At 41.8% G+C, this 18,332-nt stretch overlaps 1 protein-coding gene across 2 annotated transcripts in view; it reads left to right on the forward strand.

Annotated features, from left to right (window-relative positions):
• Window positions 1–1,058: 1,058 nt before the first annotated feature.
• DZANK1 (double zinc ribbon and ankyrin repeat domains 1) overlaps window positions 1,059–18,332 on the forward strand; it is a gene marked incomplete at both ends in the record, with an annotated part of 68,963 nt that continues 51,689 nt past the window's right edge. Inside the window, 7 exons of one of the 2 annotated variants that reach the window (XM_079718338.1) lie at window positions 1,059–1,119; window positions 1,601–1,717; window positions 4,759–4,912; window positions 11,568–11,682; window positions 13,089–13,185; window positions 14,168–14,286; window positions 17,433–17,518. In XM_079718338.1, the coding sequence (XP_079574464.1) occupies window positions 1,059–1,119; window positions 1,601–1,717; window positions 4,759–4,912; window positions 11,568–11,682; window positions 13,089–13,185; window positions 14,168–14,286; window positions 17,433–17,518 (749 nt within the window). Of the gene's footprint in view, window positions 1,120–1,402; window positions 1,718–4,758; window positions 4,913–11,567; window positions 11,683–13,088; window positions 13,186–14,167; window positions 14,287–17,432; window positions 17,519–18,332 lie in introns of those variants that run through there. The other variant, XM_079718339.1, reaches the window with a different exon arrangement.

Consider the following 18,332-nt stretch of genomic DNA (forward strand, 5'->3'; position numbering starts at 1 on the left):
TGATTGATCCTCTTCGCTCGGGGCCCACTGGCCTACCCACAGCCTTCCAAGGGCAGCTCCTAGTCGCCGCATGAATTATTTCCTCCCCAAATGTTTTTATTTTCAACTAGTTTTTAACTGTTTTTATTTTAACTGTCTCTCACTTAAATGAAAGTGTGAGGATGGGCAAGCTCCAGAGTCCATCCCTTCTGTGGGGGCTGTTGCTCCACTATCTATATCTGTATCTGCAATTTAAATTCTTAGCCTCCGACCTGGAACTGTCCAACCAGGCATTAAGTTCACTGCTTAAATTTAGTTATCCCACCTTTGGGTTATATTCTGTGACAAACCTCAAACCACAGAGATGTTCAGGGTAACATTATTTATTTAATTTTTTTTTTTTTTTTTTTTTGGTCGTGCCGCAGACTTGTGGGATCTTAGTTCCCCTACTGGGGATGGAACCTGGGCCCCCTGCAGTGAAAGCGCGGAGTCCTAACCACTAGACCGCCAGGGAATTCCCAGGGCAACGTTATTTAGAACAGCAAAACCCAAAACTAAAAAGAAACTAGTAAATGCCTAAATGCCCAATCACAAATTGGTAAATAAGATTATATAAGTATTTGGAAAATTGTAAATAATAGTGGAGGATGCAAGAAGTACACTATAAAATTCGAGTTTTAATATAGATTTTAATTGAGTAAAACCTATGCATCCATTATCATTGAAATTTGGACAGACCATCGGAGATGTAAATGGTTGCTGTATTAAGGTGTGGGGGGTTTTTTCCCCCTGAATCCTTTATGTATAATAATTATGAGCCCCCCCACCCCCAAGAAAAAGATCCCTAAGGCCTCCATACTTGTACTTAATTATTTATAAATACAGTAGATGGAGTGGGAGACTTTTGTGTTTTTTGCTCACTTTATATCCATGCCAGCTTTCTTCCGGCTGAGGCGTGATCCTCTGCCATCCTTCTAAAGTTTCTTTTGCAGCTTTCACGTGCAAGAACCAATTGGTGACAACTGCAGGGCTTTGAACCTGGAGCTCTCCCAAAGGAGTTGGCTCTAAATTAACATTTCATGCTACATACAGAGTTACTTCTGTTCCTCTTGTGTGCTGACTTGCCTGAAACCAAGAGAGGTGGCAGAAAAATGTGGTAATGATCCAGGGGTGGCTTAGGTCAGGTCATCAGTGATGGTCTCTCCTCTGATGAGTTCACTTAATTTGCCCATTTAAAATAATTTTGTTTCCCCATCCCATACATTCATGCTTTTTCCCCCGAAGTGAGGTAAATATTTAGATAATCAAAACCCCACACAAGATCTCAACAGCAAAAATACAGCTGAAACAATAATTATTTCAATTAGAAATGATATTTGTATTAACACAACATTGTAAATCAACTGTACTTCAATTTAAAAAAGACAAAAAAAACAAAGAACTGAGATGAGTCTCCCAAAAATAAAAAATAAAAATGATATTTGTAGATGATGGATTAACAGTATTCTCTTTAGTTTTTACTGGTCTCACTGTATTTGAACGAGGTGCTTCTCTTCAGTGTTTGTGTTCAAATATAGGTGCCCATTGGAATTTATTTTCATCCACTGTTTTTTAATGTAAGGAGGGGAAATGACTGCTGGTTCAGTGTGTGTCCCTCAAATCATTCCCCTGCGGGTGCCTCAGCCTGGAAAAGCCAACCATGAAATTGATAACAATACGCTTTTGGAAATGAAATCAGGTAAGAATCAAATATACTTGAAATCATTTAAAATAACACTGCCATATTCTTTATATTCATCTGGTTGTTGATTTACCTCTTTACATGTTTTCTATAATCAGGATCTTGGGAAGTTTGTAAAACTTCCAAAATTTGAAACAATGGTGGTTTATAGAGTGGTATTTATATAGATTAAAATGGTTGGCTCTTGCCAACCTTCCATTTGTGTGGGTAATAGTTGTAACAATGCCTTGACTCACCTTAGCCAGGGGAGGATATCCTGATGCTTCCCCAGACTTTCCCAGGATCCTCATTATTTTTCTGGGATTTCAGTTTGACCTGCTAACACAGGCTTCCCAGTCAGACAAGTTGGAGAGTGAATCATGGCTTTGAGAACTTCTAGTGACCTTCAATACATTGCTGTGCCTTTATAAGTCTTAGCTTCCTCACTGTAAGAGAGTGATAATATTATCTACTGTTTACAGCCATTGTGAGGTTTAATGAATCGATATGTGATGTGAGGGGCACAGGGTCTGTCACATGGCAATGCCAAAAGAAATCTTAGCTATTTCTGCAGAAATAAAGCAGTGAATGCATTTCCTATTAATGCCAGGAGTATACACACACACACACACACACACATATACATATATAGTTAACATAAGGAGAAGGAAAAGTTTTATAGATAGAACATATGAACAAATACTTGTTTAAAACAGACTCTGACTTGCAGCCACATGGATGGACCTAGAGATTATCATATTACATGAAGTAAGTCAGACAGAGAAAGACAAATATCATATGATATCACTTATATGTGGAATCTAAAAAAAGTGATACAGATGAACTTATTTACAAAACAGAAATAGACACACAGACATAGAAAACAAACTTATGGTTACCAAAGGGGATAGCAGGAGCGAGGGAGATAAATTAGGAGTTTGGGATTAACGTATACATACTACTATATATAAAATAGATAAACAAGAAGGACCTACTATATAGCACAGGGAACTATACTCAATATCTTGTAATAGTCTATAATGGAAATGAATCTGAAAAAGAAAAATATAGTATACATATGTATAACTGAATCACTTTGCTATATATTTGAAACTAATACAATATCATAAATAAATTATACTTCGATTTAAAAAAACAGACTCTGAGACTCCAGTTATGTATTTTAATAAGTAATGTGCATACAAACTATTTAACTGTATTGATGGTGTGACACCTGGGCTTCCTAGACTAAGAGTTCCAACTAAGAATATATTACTTTATACCGTGTCTCCCTTTATCTTAAAAGCCAATATTATTTTCAAAAATTCTCAAACCAAAATACAAATCTTAGTATATGTACCCATAACCCTCAGGAGAAGTTGGGTGATTATTGACAAATGATGACAGGATATCCAAATTATCTAATATTTAAAATGTCTAATAAATAAAAGATTCTACAATTCAATGATAAAAATAATAATAACCCAATAGAAAAATGGACAAAGGATGTGAAAGAACATTTTATAGGAAAGGAAATACAAATATCTTTTAAACATATGAGAAAATGCTTCTACTCACCCCTTCACCAGCTTGCTGAGCAGACCTTGTCCCCTGCTTTGTTTTACTCCCTTGCATTTAATCACCACTTAACAGATTATATGTAATATTTTGTTTGTTTACTGCTTGTGTGTTTTTCCTAAAACGGAAGCTCTATGACAGCGGGGACTTTGGTCATTGGTGTATCCCCAGTGCCTGGAACAGTGTCTGGCATGTAATAGGTACTTGGTAAATATTTGTTGAATGAATGAGTGAATCTTACTCAAAATGTAAGAAATGTGAGTTAAAACTATGAGATACTTTTTTTTTAACCTAGGAAAATATAAAAGAAATATTGGCAAAAAGAAAAGAAAAAGTGGTCACACACAATATGGCTGAGATTGTGGGTAAACACGCACTTCCGTGCCTTGCTGACATCAGTGTGAATTGTTTCACTGTCTGTGGTGGGAAGTTTGGCACCGTTAACCAAAATTACAAGTGCCCATAGCTTTTGACTCAACAGTACTAGTTCTACACATTTTACAGATGTAGTCATAAAAAGAACTCTTTATAGGGTTATTCATTACAGTGCTTGTAATAGCAAAAGAAAAAGAAAAAGAAAGAAAGAAAAGGAAAGAAGACAGTTTAGATGTTCATCTGTAGGGATTGGCTGTTTGCCAATGATTCATCCATAGAAAGACAGAATACAGTGCAGCCGTAATGAAGAATGGAGATGCTTTTATGTACCAATATAGGGCAATATCCAAGACAGATTGTTAAATGAAAAGAGAAATGTGTAGAACAGGGTATGATAAGCCACCATTTGTATATAAAGGGGGGGGGAAATATGTACATATATGCTTGTATGGATGTAAACTATTTTTGGAAGGATACTTGATATTATTGGTTGCCTTTGGGCAACTTATTTCAGGGGTGGGAGGGAGAGTTTTCATTGTATATCCTTTTTTGACCTTTTGAATCTTGGATCATATGAATTTTTTACCTTTACAAATGTTCTAAGAAGTGTAGGAATCATTTACCTAGTCCAAATAAAATATAACAAAAGCATTTCTTAAGCAATGCTCCAAGAATGAAAAATTAGCTTCTGCTTTCTAAGTAGGCATTGTAGTTTTAAAATTCACCCCTGCTTGATTTGTATCATTGCTCTATTGGGGAGGCAAAATACCACAGTGGTTCAAGAGCATGGCCTATGGATCCAACCTCCCATAAGTCAAACCACAACTCTGCTGTTATTTAACAAGTTTCTTAACCTCTCTGGGACTCAGTTTCCTCATCTATAATGTGGGTATAAAATAGGACCTATCTCATAATGTTGTACTGATAAAATTAGCTAATTCATGTAAAGCACAGTGCCTGGCACAAAGAACTCAATTATTGTTAGTTATTGTTATTCATTTCTGCAGTACATTTAAAAAAACTCATTAAATAACTGACCCATAGGTGTTATTCAGGGACTTGCTACTTTAATGTTAATTCCAGATATCCTCTTTTGGGTTTTTCAGACACCCCAGATGTCAACATATATTATACCCTGGATGGCAGCAAACCTGAATTCCTAAAGAAAATTGGTTATGGTGAAAACACTACATTGAAGTATACGAAGCCTATTACTCTGCCTGATGGAAAAATACAAGTTAAAGCTATCGCAGTGTCTAAGTAAGTTAAGAGCATAATGATTAAGATAATTTGTATTTATTATGTTTTAATTTTATTAATTTCAATGAGAATCAGTTCTGGATTAGAAGTACACTAAAGAAAAAGTTATCTTAATTTCAGCACATATCTGTAACTTTTGTGTTTTGTTTGTCCTCTGTTGAGTTATACTGTAAAGTACACAAATCACAAGGGTACAGCTCAGTGAAGTGCTATGTATACTAATACTGTTTTTAGTTTGAAATCCACATTGGGATTTTGGGAAGGAAGAGCCTTTTCAGTGTTTGGGATCTCTGAAGAGATTCGCCTGGCTCTGAGGAGAATTCTGTTTTTAGTGAATGGTTCTTTTATTTCCCAGGACGTGACCTACGACCACTGTGGTTCTCTCTCTGATTTTGCATTGACTTTATTGGCCTTCAAAGCTTCAGTTTGTTAAACATTAGCTACTTCACTCTTTTCTTTGTCCTTTCTTTCCTAGTCAATGACTTTTTTTTTCATTTTCAAATATAGAAACACCACTTAATTTGGTAAACTTCACTGTGGGTTGTAGAGAAGAAAACCCTCAAGTGCTTTGCAGGTTTGTGTGTCTGTGATAGAAGAATTATTTTGTGCAGCAAGACAGGTTTGGCCACATTTTTGGAAGACTTTTAAGCCCCAAACCAATACCTGGCTGGCCCAGTTAATTTAAAGGAGACTCCAGGTTCCCCCTGCTGGCTAAACTACTGCGTGGCTTTTTTTTTTTTTTTTTTTTTTTTTTTTTGCGGTAGGCGGGCCTCTCACTGTTGTGGCCTCTCCCCTCGCGGAGCACAGGCTCCGGAGCACAGGCTCAGTGGCCATGGCTCACGGGCCCAGCCGCTCCGCGGCACGTGGGATCCTCCCAGACCGGGGCACGAACCCGCGTCCCCTGCATCGGCAGGCGGACTCCCAACCACTGCGCCACCAGGGAAGCCCTACTGCGTGGCTTTTTGACAACAGCTACAAGTTCTACACCAAAGATGATTGCTTAGGCATTAAAAAAATTTTTTTAAATAATATAATAAAAATAAAACAAAACAACCTCCTTACACATTATTATTCTTTACTAAAGATTGGAATCTGTGTCTTTTCCCACTTACCAAACCATTTCTATTGAAACAAGTCATCTCAATTATTAAAAATTAATAAGCTAATTACTCTGGCGCCCAATGCTGCAAGGCAGGCCCCTTTATAAGCTGCAGGTGGTCATAAAGTGAAGTAGTAGTTAATGACTATGTAATTCAAAGGAGTTAATAAAGCTTCCAAAAGAGTCTGAAAAATAAGGGCATTGTTAATGCCTCTCACCATCTTGCCCTGTGCCCACTAAGTGTCTGCTCTGAAAAACTGTTAGTATTTCAGATATGCTCAGCTTAGGGAAAGTATCTATGCAAAAAATTTTTGAGTTTTCAAGGCAGAAAATTAGTGCTTGTATCCATTTGTGATAAAATAGTTCTTGAAAGGAAATGAATAAGAGCTTTGCCATACATGTACTTTCATGTCCCCATATGTATGTCTATGACCTTCACATCAGAGAATGGTCTGGTAAGGAACACAGGTGGGCAGGAGGGGCCAGGGACTCGGGAACCTCTCAGCAAAGGGAGAGGGTTTCAGGTTTGATGGTCTGTGTATTGATGGTCTAATCCAGGGTCTGCAAACTTTCTGACATCTGCCTTGATTCTTTAAAATCCTCCTTTGTGGTCAAGAGCTTCCTGTCTCTGATATCATCATTTTGTAGTGTTTTTGGCAATGAACTTGTGTAGTTCTCCTTTTTCTGTCAATGACCTTATATGGTGGCCAAGAAAAATCAAGCCTGGCTGAGGTAAAAGCTGCTTCAACTGAAGGTAGGTAGCTGGGGGAGTCAGAGTCCCCTGAGAACAATCGTTTTCCTTCAGCAGAACCAAGAGGGACTTCCCCGTTTGGCAGCAATGATTAATAAAGTAAACGTATCCACAGGCTACCAGGGCATCTCACAGGCATCTATCTACCGCCCCTGAACGTAAAACCTTGTGTTTGCGTGGATGACAGATCCAAATGCCATCTCCAGAGACAAAGACAAAGGCAAGAAGACGCTGCTTGGAGTGTGGGAAAGAGGATGGAGTTTGTTGATCTGCAGAGCTGGATTTTAATCCCAGTTCTATTGCCTCCTCTTCATGTGATCTTGGCTAAGTTATGTGGCCTTTGGCATCTCAGTTCCTTCCTTTGTCACATGAGGTTAACAGGACGCCCTTGGAAGCCATTGTGAAGGGCAGAGGTGATACACTTGGGATCAGGCAGGTGGCAGCTGTAGTTATTGTCTTTCAAATTCTTAATGAAGGGCTAACAGATTGCTGTCATGTGACCCACCTCAGAAGGTCAGCCTCCTATTTGAAAAGTTCATGCGGGGGTGAATAAGCGGTTTCTATTCAACCCCTTCATGTTCCTAAACCAGAGGTTCTCAGTTGGGCATAATTTTGCTCCAAAGGGGGCATTTATCAACGTGGGGAAACATTTTGGTCGTCATGCTGGAAACGGGAGTGTGTTAGTGGCATCTGGTGGGTGGAGGCCAAAGATGCCGCTGAGCATTTTACAGTGCACAGGACAGCCCCACAGCAGCGATTACCCAGCCCCAAATATCAATAATTTCCAATAGGTTGAGAAAACCTGGCCTGGACAAGTTGCAGAATTCTTCCAGATCCAGTTTTTTTCACTCCCTTGCAATCATTCAAGTAATTATGGTGTTTTATGGAGAGGATAATAATCTTTACGGGAATAGAGCTATGAGTAACTTTTTTTATGTCTAGTGTACCTTATATTGGTATTCCTAAAGATACATACTTATGGCATCTGATTCCAATCCTAGCAAAAATTTATGTGTGTTCAAATGAGATTTGGGCTCCGAGTAGTATTCCTAGCTCCAACCCCAAACCTAAGCCTTTTTTGGATTACCATCAGAAAATCCTTCCACCTAGCAGGCAGTCTGAGCTGGTTTCTGGGTGACAAGGTCTATGGGTAGGAGCCCTGGCTGGGTCCCCAAGGAAAGGGCTAGCTATGGTGGGGAAACAACCTAGACCTTAAAAGGGGTAGAGCAAGTGGGTGGGAACCAGGCTTCTGCTCAGAGTAATGGGGCTGGTATGTGCACATTCAGGAAGGCTGGCCATTCACCAGGATTTGAATGGTCCCTGGATGGAGATGTTTGTGAGGTCCAGGAAGTGTCTAACTAGGAGGACAACTGTATCTTGGATGACAGACCATGGGCCAAAGATGAGCATTCAGATGAGATGGATGTTGAGGTGAATGAGTTAAGCAGGCAGTTCATCTAAAAGACTGTCTTTATCTGCATCCACATATCCACATCTGTAAATTTGGTTTTGTTATTAAATACAAAACAAAACACATGCTTCCCCAAAGTTTAGCCCCCCATAAGTCACTCCAACCAGTGAACATGCAAGTACCCACTGATCATGTTATTTCTTAAGTATTGTCACTCACTGATAGGTAGTGGCCATTTAGATCAATTCTGTATTTCTGAGAATTTTTTTCTCCTTCTAAAAATGTGGCTTACAACCTCTGCATTGCTTAGTGTTAAACATTTCTCAACTATTTTGGAACTGATGTATATTCATTTCTGAATGTTTACTTAAAGAATTTTAAGCATTTTGGGACACATATTTACTTGAAGCTTCAAGAATTTTAAGAAATATAAAAAACCGACATGTAAGAAATCTGAGAAATGGCAAAAGAAATGATAATGAAACAGATAAACTAAATCAAAGGCCAATATGAAAATCAATGAGCAAAGCAGACAAAGAAACACCAGAGAAAGAAGGCAGCTGGCGAAGTAAACAGTATTAAGTTCCTGGGCCAATCAAACAGAATCACCTGTGTTCCAGCTGTGAGCTTTCAGTTCAAATTAGTGGGAGCCAGAGTTAAACATATCAAACAAATACACCAAAGTGTGGTCACCATGATGTGGCAGGGGCTGCTGACTCTTCCCAATGTCTGTGTTTCTCTTCTTCAAGAATCATAGGGCCCATGATTTTTAGCCAGACATGTGTTTCCTAGAAGAAAGATATTTCCCAGTCCTCCTTGAAACTAGCTGGAGCCATGTCACCAGGTGTGGCCAGTGGATGCATGTGGAAGTGATATGGCAACTTCTGGATTGTACCCTAAAGGAAGAGGTGGCCTGTGGTTCCTGCTGGCTGGAATGTGGCTGTGGTGGGCAGCCACGTTGGGTCAGAGGACACATGCAATGTCCTAGGTATGGTGGAGCAACACGGTGGAAACTTGACCCCAGACCCTGACACCATGGCTCCTCTGCACAGCTCTGGGTGGATTACAGCCCGTTGCTGCCCTCTTGTTTAAGCCACTGTTGTTTTGGTTCTGTGTTACAACAGCCAAGCCTGCATCCTAATACACTAGGGACACATCTCAAGCAAATACCTACAGAGAACATATTCAAGAGTACAGGTGATCAAAAAAGGCCGACAATATCAAGTGTTGGTGAGTGTGTGGAGAAACCGGAACCCTCAGATGATGCCGGTGGGAATGTAAGATGGAACAACCAAAAAGTTAAACCCACTGACCATATGACCCAGCAGTTCTGCTCATGTGTATCTATCCACACATGTGGCTGGGCCGGGCCTTGTTCTTATTGTGATTGCAAGAGGCCCTTAGCAATAATCATCAGGAAGATTTGAAAGAGATGAGGTTTATGACTTACAAGTCCTGGAAATTACATGGCACACAGCGAGGTCACAGGCAGAGAGAGAGAGAGAGACAGAGGGAGAGATGGGGATGGAGGGAGGGAGTGAGGAAGAGAGAAATCACAGGCCAGAGGTTCTGCTTTTATTGGGGTTGAGGGAGGGGACTAGGGTTCCATGGGCTCACTATTGGTGAATTTTAAATGTAAGAGTGAGAATTTAAAGCAGGAAGAGAAAAAACAAGCAACCCAATTGGTCAGTCATTGAAACCAACCAAGATCTCTAAGATAAAGGAGCCTCCGTCGGGAGAGCTGGCCTGGATCTTTATCTAGTCCTGTGGTCGGCAGTGTGTCTACTCAAGATCGCCGCCTTTGAAGTGGATGCCTCAGCAAGCAAAGCTTAAGTCAGGCACTTGTTTGTTACAAACAAGAGAAAATCCAACCTCCAGGGCTTATACTACAAAAACTTATATGTGAATGCTCATAGCAGCATTATTTATAATAATCCAAACGTTGGAAAAAATCCAAATGACCGTCCACTTGGCAATGGATAAACAAACTATGGTACATCCATAAAATGGAATACTACTCAAGAATAAAGATGAATGAACTATTGATACATGCAACTACATGGGTGAACCTCAAAAAAAAAAAAAAGGATGAATGAAAGCAGCCAGATAATGTAAGACTATGTTTGTATGATTACATTTATTTTGAATTTCTAGAAAAGGCAAAACTATGGAGACGGGAAGCAGATCAGGTGTTGCCTGGAGTAGGAGGTGGAAGCAAGGAATGACTACAAACAGGCACAAGGGAATTTTTCGGTGATGGAGCGTTCTAAAACTGGACTGCGGTGGGGGTTGCACAATTGTGTAAATTTATGAAATATCATCAAATTATATACTTAGAACAGGTGAATTTTATGTGATGTACATTATACCTCAATAAAACTGTTTTAAAAACTAAAAAGTATAGATGAGCTTCTGGTTCTGAGATGAAATCACTGCCAGAATTCAGTTCTGGGCCCTCTGCATTGCTTTCTCAGTGGACTCCTATTGCTTCCGAGAGGAACAAGATTCATTGTGAAATATTATGAATAAATTGAGAACTTGCTGGTATTTGAGGAATAACAGTTAAAATCTCCCAGGGCAGCCTATATAGTGCTACCCACAACTGGGGTACGGAAAATCCCCATGACTCATATGGAATGAATGATATATAGGTAACCCCATTCTTTGGTTTGGAATAGTTTGAGACTTAACGTATGACATCTTTATGGTGAGTGCGATAGATGGTCCCCCAGAATGGCCCCCCCATGAACCACGCCTCCCAGGGAAGCCCCTCCGCTTGGACCTGGGCTGGCCCTGTGACTTACTTTTGACCAAGATAACACACCAGACATGACGCTAAGGCCAGACCACAAGAAGTGTTGCAGTGTCTGCTCTGGTCTCTCGGAACATAAATGCTGGGGGAAGCCAGCCACCGTGTAGGGAGTCTGACCTCCCTGACACTTCCGTACTGTGCGGAAGCCCAAGTTCACCACCTGCAGAGGGAGATGGACAGAGAGGGAAGGAGAGAGCTGAATGGCCAGCCCAGGCCAGGCTTGGAACATGAGGGGAGAGATCATTTTGGACCTCCGGCTGAGTTGGTCTTTGAATCGACTCCGGCTGACACCTGACTGCAGCCACACGAGAGATGGCAACCGGGAGCACAGATGGCGAACCCACAGTTTTGTGTTTTAAGACATTATGTTTTGGGGTGGTTTGTTACATAGCAAGAGATATCCCGAATAAGAATAAGGTAGGGAAAGATTATAGAAGCTGTATTTTGGTTTCTCCAAATTTAAAATACAATAAATTTAGTCTCTAGACTAAGGGACTTTATGGAGTCATCTTAATTGCCAGGCACCTTGTCTTTGAATCTTTGTGTAACACGCAGACCTTTTCTGTTCTGAATAATGTTCAGAGACTGCAGACAGAGTGCCATGGTAACAAAGGTGTTTCAGGTGGACTATGTACTGCCAGATACAGTCCCTTCAAAAGACGATGTGGAGAATGTTCTCAAAGACCCTCCAGAGCAGGTACGTAATGATGCTCTAAGGCATTCGGATCCTCACCGCATTCTCAGCTCCCATTCTCAGTGGTCGCGTCTTCCCCTTCCTTTACCACCACAGTCATTCTGCCCATTTTCAGGTCCTTATAGTTGGAGTCAGTATCAACCATTGCAAAGTATCTTTGCTGATTTCCCACCCTTTGGCCAGTTCCTCCTCCACCCTGCCCATTGGAGATTCCTAGCAAGCATCCTTGTCTCCTGTGTCCTTACCTGTCGAAGAAAGCAGGACCCTTTAGCCTGGCATCCTAAGAAGCAATTTCTGCCCTCAGTCATTCTTTGCCTTGTGACTCCCCTGTTTATATTCCAGCCAAACTAAACTGGGTGTCGGTGCTCCATCTCTGCTCCCCTAGCACCAGGTCTTCTCCTTTTATAAAATGCTTTGATGCTGTGAATACTTTGTTCCCTATCTGCCTCCCCCATGCACTGTAGGCTCCCAGGTGTCAGCATGTCTGCCATACTCAGCATCTTGCACGGGGGCAGGCAGGAGAGGGCACAGGGTGTATATTTGTTGACTAGATGCATCAGACTAGTAGAAGCCCTCAGTGGGCATGGCCTTCAGTTATGTTGAAACCTTCATTGACAAATAGCTGCAAAGCCTCATCTCTTTGGAGAATGAACTAGACCTGTCTTGAAAGGACGTTTGGGTTCTGGGCATCAGTGAGATAGATCCCAGGGTCAGAGGATGCACCAGCCCACGGCAAGGCAACCAACCAAAAAGTCTCAGTCGTGGAGGTCTCGCTGGGGGTGACGGGAAGCTTTTTGGGAGTCCCTTCAGTCTAATGATTGACCAGAAGCCAGAGAGGAGGCTGTGGAAGCAGAGCAGTGGGTACAGGTGTCGTGTGGGGCCCACGTGTGGTCAGGGGTCTACACTGGGCAGGGGCTGAACCCACGTGTAGCAGCAGGTGCTCAGGCTTCAACCAAGCACGAGGGACTGAGCCCAAGGAGAAGGAAGTCCAGAGAGAAGCGTGTTTATGTTTCAGGGCCGTGTGTGGGCAGGTAGTGGACAGAAGTACTGTCTTGGCCTGACCCCAACCTGTCTTTGCCCCCTGGGTCTGGTGGTCCCTCTGTTATTACTCTGACTCCCACGATGGTGACATCCTGCCTGTATATGCTGCCACCTGCTTCTGGTCTTGGCCACTCAAACTGGTGGGGCTTCCCAAGCAGACACGCTGCCCACGCTGCCCACCAAGCAGCCCAGGTTCAAAGCTGTGTGTTTCCAGGGAAAGGTGAGACAGAGGTCACTTTGTGAAAACGACTGTAAACCCTTTCCAGTGAGAAGTGCAGGCTATGTCACTGTCTCTACCATGGAACTTTTAATTTTCATATCTAAATGGGCAGAATCAAGGGATTGATATGCAATCTCTTCCCTCCTAGGAACTGAAAAATGGATTTGTTGAATCAAAAGGGAGGAAGAAATATAAGAATGTTGAAAATAAACTGGGTTGGAATGTTAACCTTGGAAAGTTTCCAGGTATGACGTGACAGGACGAAGATAAGATTTAATATTCTAAACCACCAAACAGGTTCAGTGCTTGTGTTCTTGTCTGCAGAAGGGTTGGATAAGAAACACTGGAACAATAAAGTAAGCTATAATTTGACTTTTAATGCTGTCCTAGCCAACAGCTTAAGACCATGAGGGATAGTCCAGCTGTCCAGCAGAGTCAGATTTATCGATTCATTGCAACGTGGGAGACCACACACCAGAGGAACCATGGGATCTCATCAACCAAAGCACAGATAACAGTTATAGGGGGAAGGGTGGAGTTTGGATGAAATTTAAATGAAAGAAGAGTTTTGATAGGCTCAAGCAAAGCAGGGCTCGGTGTGAAATGGTCACCATGAGGTATGAGGTATGGACCAAAGAAGGGGACCAGGGTTCTGTTACCTTGGAAACAACAAAGATAAATGTGGAATGTTGTGTTCAGAAACCTTTCTCTGAAGCTCTGTACCAGGGTTGGAAATTGAAGCTGCCTCTCTATGTCAAAGTGACTTGGGTCCTCCAGGCAAGAGTTGGATGTTTCATTCTTACTGATAAGATTTCAAACAGAAAAATTTCTGATAATCTGATTTTAGGGAACAAGGTTTCTTGGCAAGTAAGAAACAGTAGTCACTCAAAGTGGGGGCTGTTACGACATGTTACAGCTGCAGTGTGTCCTTGGGACACATGATGTTTCCTGCTAATCTTGCAACTGGATTTATCCATTTTCCCAGCCTGGTGTGGAATGTTGTGGAATGTTGCAGGGCAGATTTTAATTTTCTCAGTCTGGGTTAATTCTTTTCTTTATTGCTATTAATTTAACCGAGTGGGAGCTTCTTTGTATAATTCTACTTTAGAGAAAGAATGTGACAACAGTGGTCCCTTATTAAAAGGTTCCTAACTATGAAGACACAGTTGCATGAATACATATATAATTATAGATATTCACAGAATGACGTTTTTGATATAATCGTAGACGTGGGTGAAAGAACTGACCCTAAAACTTTGAAAGATCTTCGGTTCTCAGAAAGCCCACGGGAACCCCCAGCTTTCCGTGAAGAATCAGGCTCTCGACCGGCCACCCAGCAGCCCCAGGTAACTTCTAAAGACAATCTTTAGGGTACTAAATGCCTATTGTGTTTTTTTGGGTTTTTTTTAATGAATGAATTAATTTATTTTTGGCTGCGTTGCGTCTTTGTTGCTGCACGCGGGCTTTCTCTACTTGAGGCGAGCAGGGGCTACTCTTCGTTGCAGTGCCTGATTCTCTCATTGCGGTGACTTCTCTTGTTGCGGAGCATGGGCTCTTTGGCCCCAGGACACCTTGCTCTCTTCCTCCAATTCTGAGCGCCAGGTAGAGCCTTCCTGGAGTCACATTTTCTATCCAACCACAACTGCTTCTTGTGTGCCCATGATTCAAGGCTGCTCGCACTAATCATCAAGTATGAGGGAGGTCAGAAGCATGAGTCCCAAACCCGGCTGCCCGTCACAGCCACCTGGGGGGAGTTTTAAGTATGTAGACAGATTGCCAGCTACCTGCTCTTGCAGTGCTCCTAGGGAGTCTAAGTCCATAAGCCTGCGATGGAGGCTGTGGATGACCGATGTCAACCCAATCTGAGAATCACCAGATCACTGGCCTGGAAGACCAATTATCCTGATCCCGAGGTCCACCTCCTTCCTTCCTTTCCAGTCTCCAGTGCTGCGGTATAACTCAGCCTGACCTCCTGGGTTCTTTCATCTGCCCACCCACTGTATTTTCTGGAGGACCCCAAAGCCCAGGCCAGAGGACCACAGGCCTCGTAAGGCCTGCCTGTAAACCCCACTAAACAAAAGGATAGCCATGCCTGCAATAGAAGATTGCCCTTCCCAGTCTTCTGGGAAGAATGCTGACCTGGTTTCCAAATGGACTGCTGAGCACACACGACTCCTACGAGCAGTGCTTGCCACTGTAGCCCAAAGAAGAATACCGCTTTTGAGATGAAACAACATCATTTTGAAGGATGAATGGTATATGACAAAACATATTCATAATTATTTTCAGAAAAAGTCTTATGTGTCCATAATTATCTGTAATGTGTCTAGAAAGAATTACTTCCTTTGTGCATGAGTATTTGGATTTCCTTGCCCACCTAGTAATTTAAGAATTGTTTCCAAGGAAAAGATAGAATAAAGATCCCAAGATTCAGATTTCCCAAAAAATAGGAACATGGGGACACATTTGGGGAATTTGACTAGAGTTCATAGGACAAAGGAGGCCAAAAAAGGACCACAAAACTTTTATCTTCCACTCTTTTTCTTCATATGGTAAGAGATTCTTCTCAATATTCTAGCTCAGTCCTAACTGAAGCTTACTTCAGCAAACATCAGCGTTAAGGATGCTGGTGGTTGTTACAACAGGTCAGTCACCAGGGAGACAGGTGTCTCTGAGCCGAGCCTCTGGCCGGGGGGCGCCAGGGGGCGCCATCAGGGGTGAGGTCACCATCGGGGCGAGGCAGCCAAGTAGCCGTGCGTTACAGCCTGGGCAGAAGGTAAATGACAGCTGACGCCTGGCTTTAGTGTCAGGGCCCAGAGCTGTGGGTTCTCTGGAACCCATACGTGGAGTGAAAGCCCAGCTGGCCACTGACGAGAAGGCCAGCAGGCTCAGCGCTGCCACATCTGAGGAATTTGCAAGAGAAACCCACACCTGTACCTTTCTGTGTTATAATAGAATTTAAAATTTTAACAATCAAATTAAATTTTTTTAAAGACACTTCTATTTCTTTTTTTAAAAATAAATTTATTTATTTATTTTTGGCTGCGTTGGATCTTCTTTGCTGCACGCGGGCTTTCTCTAGTTGCGGCTAGTGGAGGCTACTCTTGGTTGCGGTGCGTGGGCTTCTCATTGCAGTGGCTTCTCTTGTTGCGGAGCACAGGCTCTAGGCGTGCTGGCTTCAGGAGAGAGTCCAGATGAAGGGAGACAGAAAAGACATGACCACTAAGAGCAAAGTGTGATACTGGACTGGACCCTAGTTCAGGAGGAAATTATAGCTGGGAAGGCCATTTCCGGCTCGACTAACGGAATGTGAACAAAGATACGTGGATTAGATGCTAGTATTGTATCCCCGCTGACTCTTCTGGTTTTGATGTTTGCACTGTTGTGTAGGAGGACGCCCCTGTTCTTGGGAAATGCTGTAGTGTTTGTGGGGGGGAGGAGGGGAGTCATGACTGCAGGTTATTCTCATGCTTCCGAGAGAGAATGGAGCACCTGGGGCAAGATGTCAGCACGAACGAAGGAGTTAGTTGTACTATCCCTGCGCCTTTTGTCTATGTTGGAAATTATATCAGAAGAAAATGTTACAAAAATAAAATAAAATGGGGATAATGTTGCCGATTGACCTTAGGAGGTCACTGTGAAATGTGCCAGGCACGTTTTCCTACTCTCAGACCCTCCATAAGTGTTAGCTTCTCTCCCTCAGCCGTCCTTTCTGTTCCCTTCCCCTGCCACTCCAACCCCCGGACCATATCCGACAAGCAGGATGGGCCATCACTGCCCTGCCTGTGTCTTCACACGTGGGTTTCCTCTACTTGGAATTCCCTTTGTCCTTCTGTCTACTTAACAAACTGTTCTTTACTTTCCCAGGCCCAGCTCAGACATTACAGCCCTGGGGAGCCCTTCTCCCCGAGCTGGTGAATGGGATCCTAACCTCCCCAGGTTCTCGTGGGACTCAACACAGATGTGTTATGACACTGAGCCCATGTGTTTCAGTACTTTGTACGTACACCAGTTCAGCTCCTTGAGGGCAGGGACTATGTAATGTTTATCTTTGTCCCCCAATTCTGCATCAAATACAGTGCCTGGTACAAAGAGGATGCTCACATTAAACTATATCTAAGTGAGTTAAATGGTTCTGGATAACAGCAGATGACTGTTCTCTCAGGTGAGTCCTTTTCCTAGGGATTCAATCTTTGAGAAATATGGATGCTCACTTGGGTTTCTAAATTCTGAAATCTGGTCTGTCTGATGGTAATTCAGATCTCTTTTCTTGTAAACTCTTGTTGTTAATGAAATATATGTGTCTGATGATGAACATCACTTTAATTTTTTAATTAAAATTATTACTTAACAATTCATCATTACTTAAGACTTTCCCCATCATGGTTTTTAAAAGATGGCTGCTGGATATGGTAGGACAAAGCACTGAAATGAACTCTTAATGTAATTTTACTGTACTGTAGCATGATTTTATACATATTCTTAATTTTAGTTCCCTGGTTTTGCACATATAACTGGCCAGAAGAGTTTGACAAACACAGAAATCATGAGGATTCAAAGGGAGACAGACTTTCTCAAGTAAGTATTGCATTCTCTTTACTGTTTCTTAAGTCCTGCTAAGACACAGTATGGTCAAAAAGAATTTGAGGATAGGACATAACAGTGGTATTTGCCCCAACTGTTTTTTATTAAATTTTTACAATATTTAAAGGTTCAAATGACATACAATAAACTGAACTTAAAGAGTACAATTGACATATACATATAATCTTGAAACTATCACCACAATCAAGAAAATGAACAAATCCATCACCTCTAAAAATGTCCTACATAACACCCTTTTGAAATCCTCCCATGTGTCCCTCCCCGTCTCCAGCAGCTTAGTTTGCATTTGATTCCATATATAAATGGAATGATTCGGTATTTACTCCTTTGCCAGGCTTCTTTCACTCCACCTAATTACTTTGAGGTTCACCCATGTTGTTGCATGCATCAGATGTTTATTTCTTTTTAATGCTGAGTAGTATTCCATTGTACAGTTACATCACAGTTTGTTTATCCTATTTCCTATTGATTTACATCTAGGTTGTTTTCAGTTTTGGGCCATTACAGATAAAGCTGCTATGAACATGTGTATACAAGTTGTCCTGTGCATATATACTTTCATTTCCCTTAGGTAAATAGGTAGGAGTGGAATGGCTGGGTCATATGGTAGGCATATGTTTAACTTTTTAAGAAAACTGTCAAACTGTTTTCCTAAGAGGTTGTACCATTCTACATTCCCACCAGTAGTGTATGATGTATGAGAGTTCCAGTCTCCCTACATTTTCACTAACACTTTTATTTTTATTTTTGGCCATTCTAATGAGGTGGTAGTTGTGGTTTTAATTTG

The sequence above is a fragment of the Hyperoodon ampullatus genome (assembly GCF_949752795.1).
Source record: "Hyperoodon ampullatus genome assembly, chromosome: 14".
NCBI lineage: Eukaryota > Metazoa > Chordata > Mammalia > Artiodactyla > Ziphiidae > Hyperoodon > Hyperoodon ampullatus.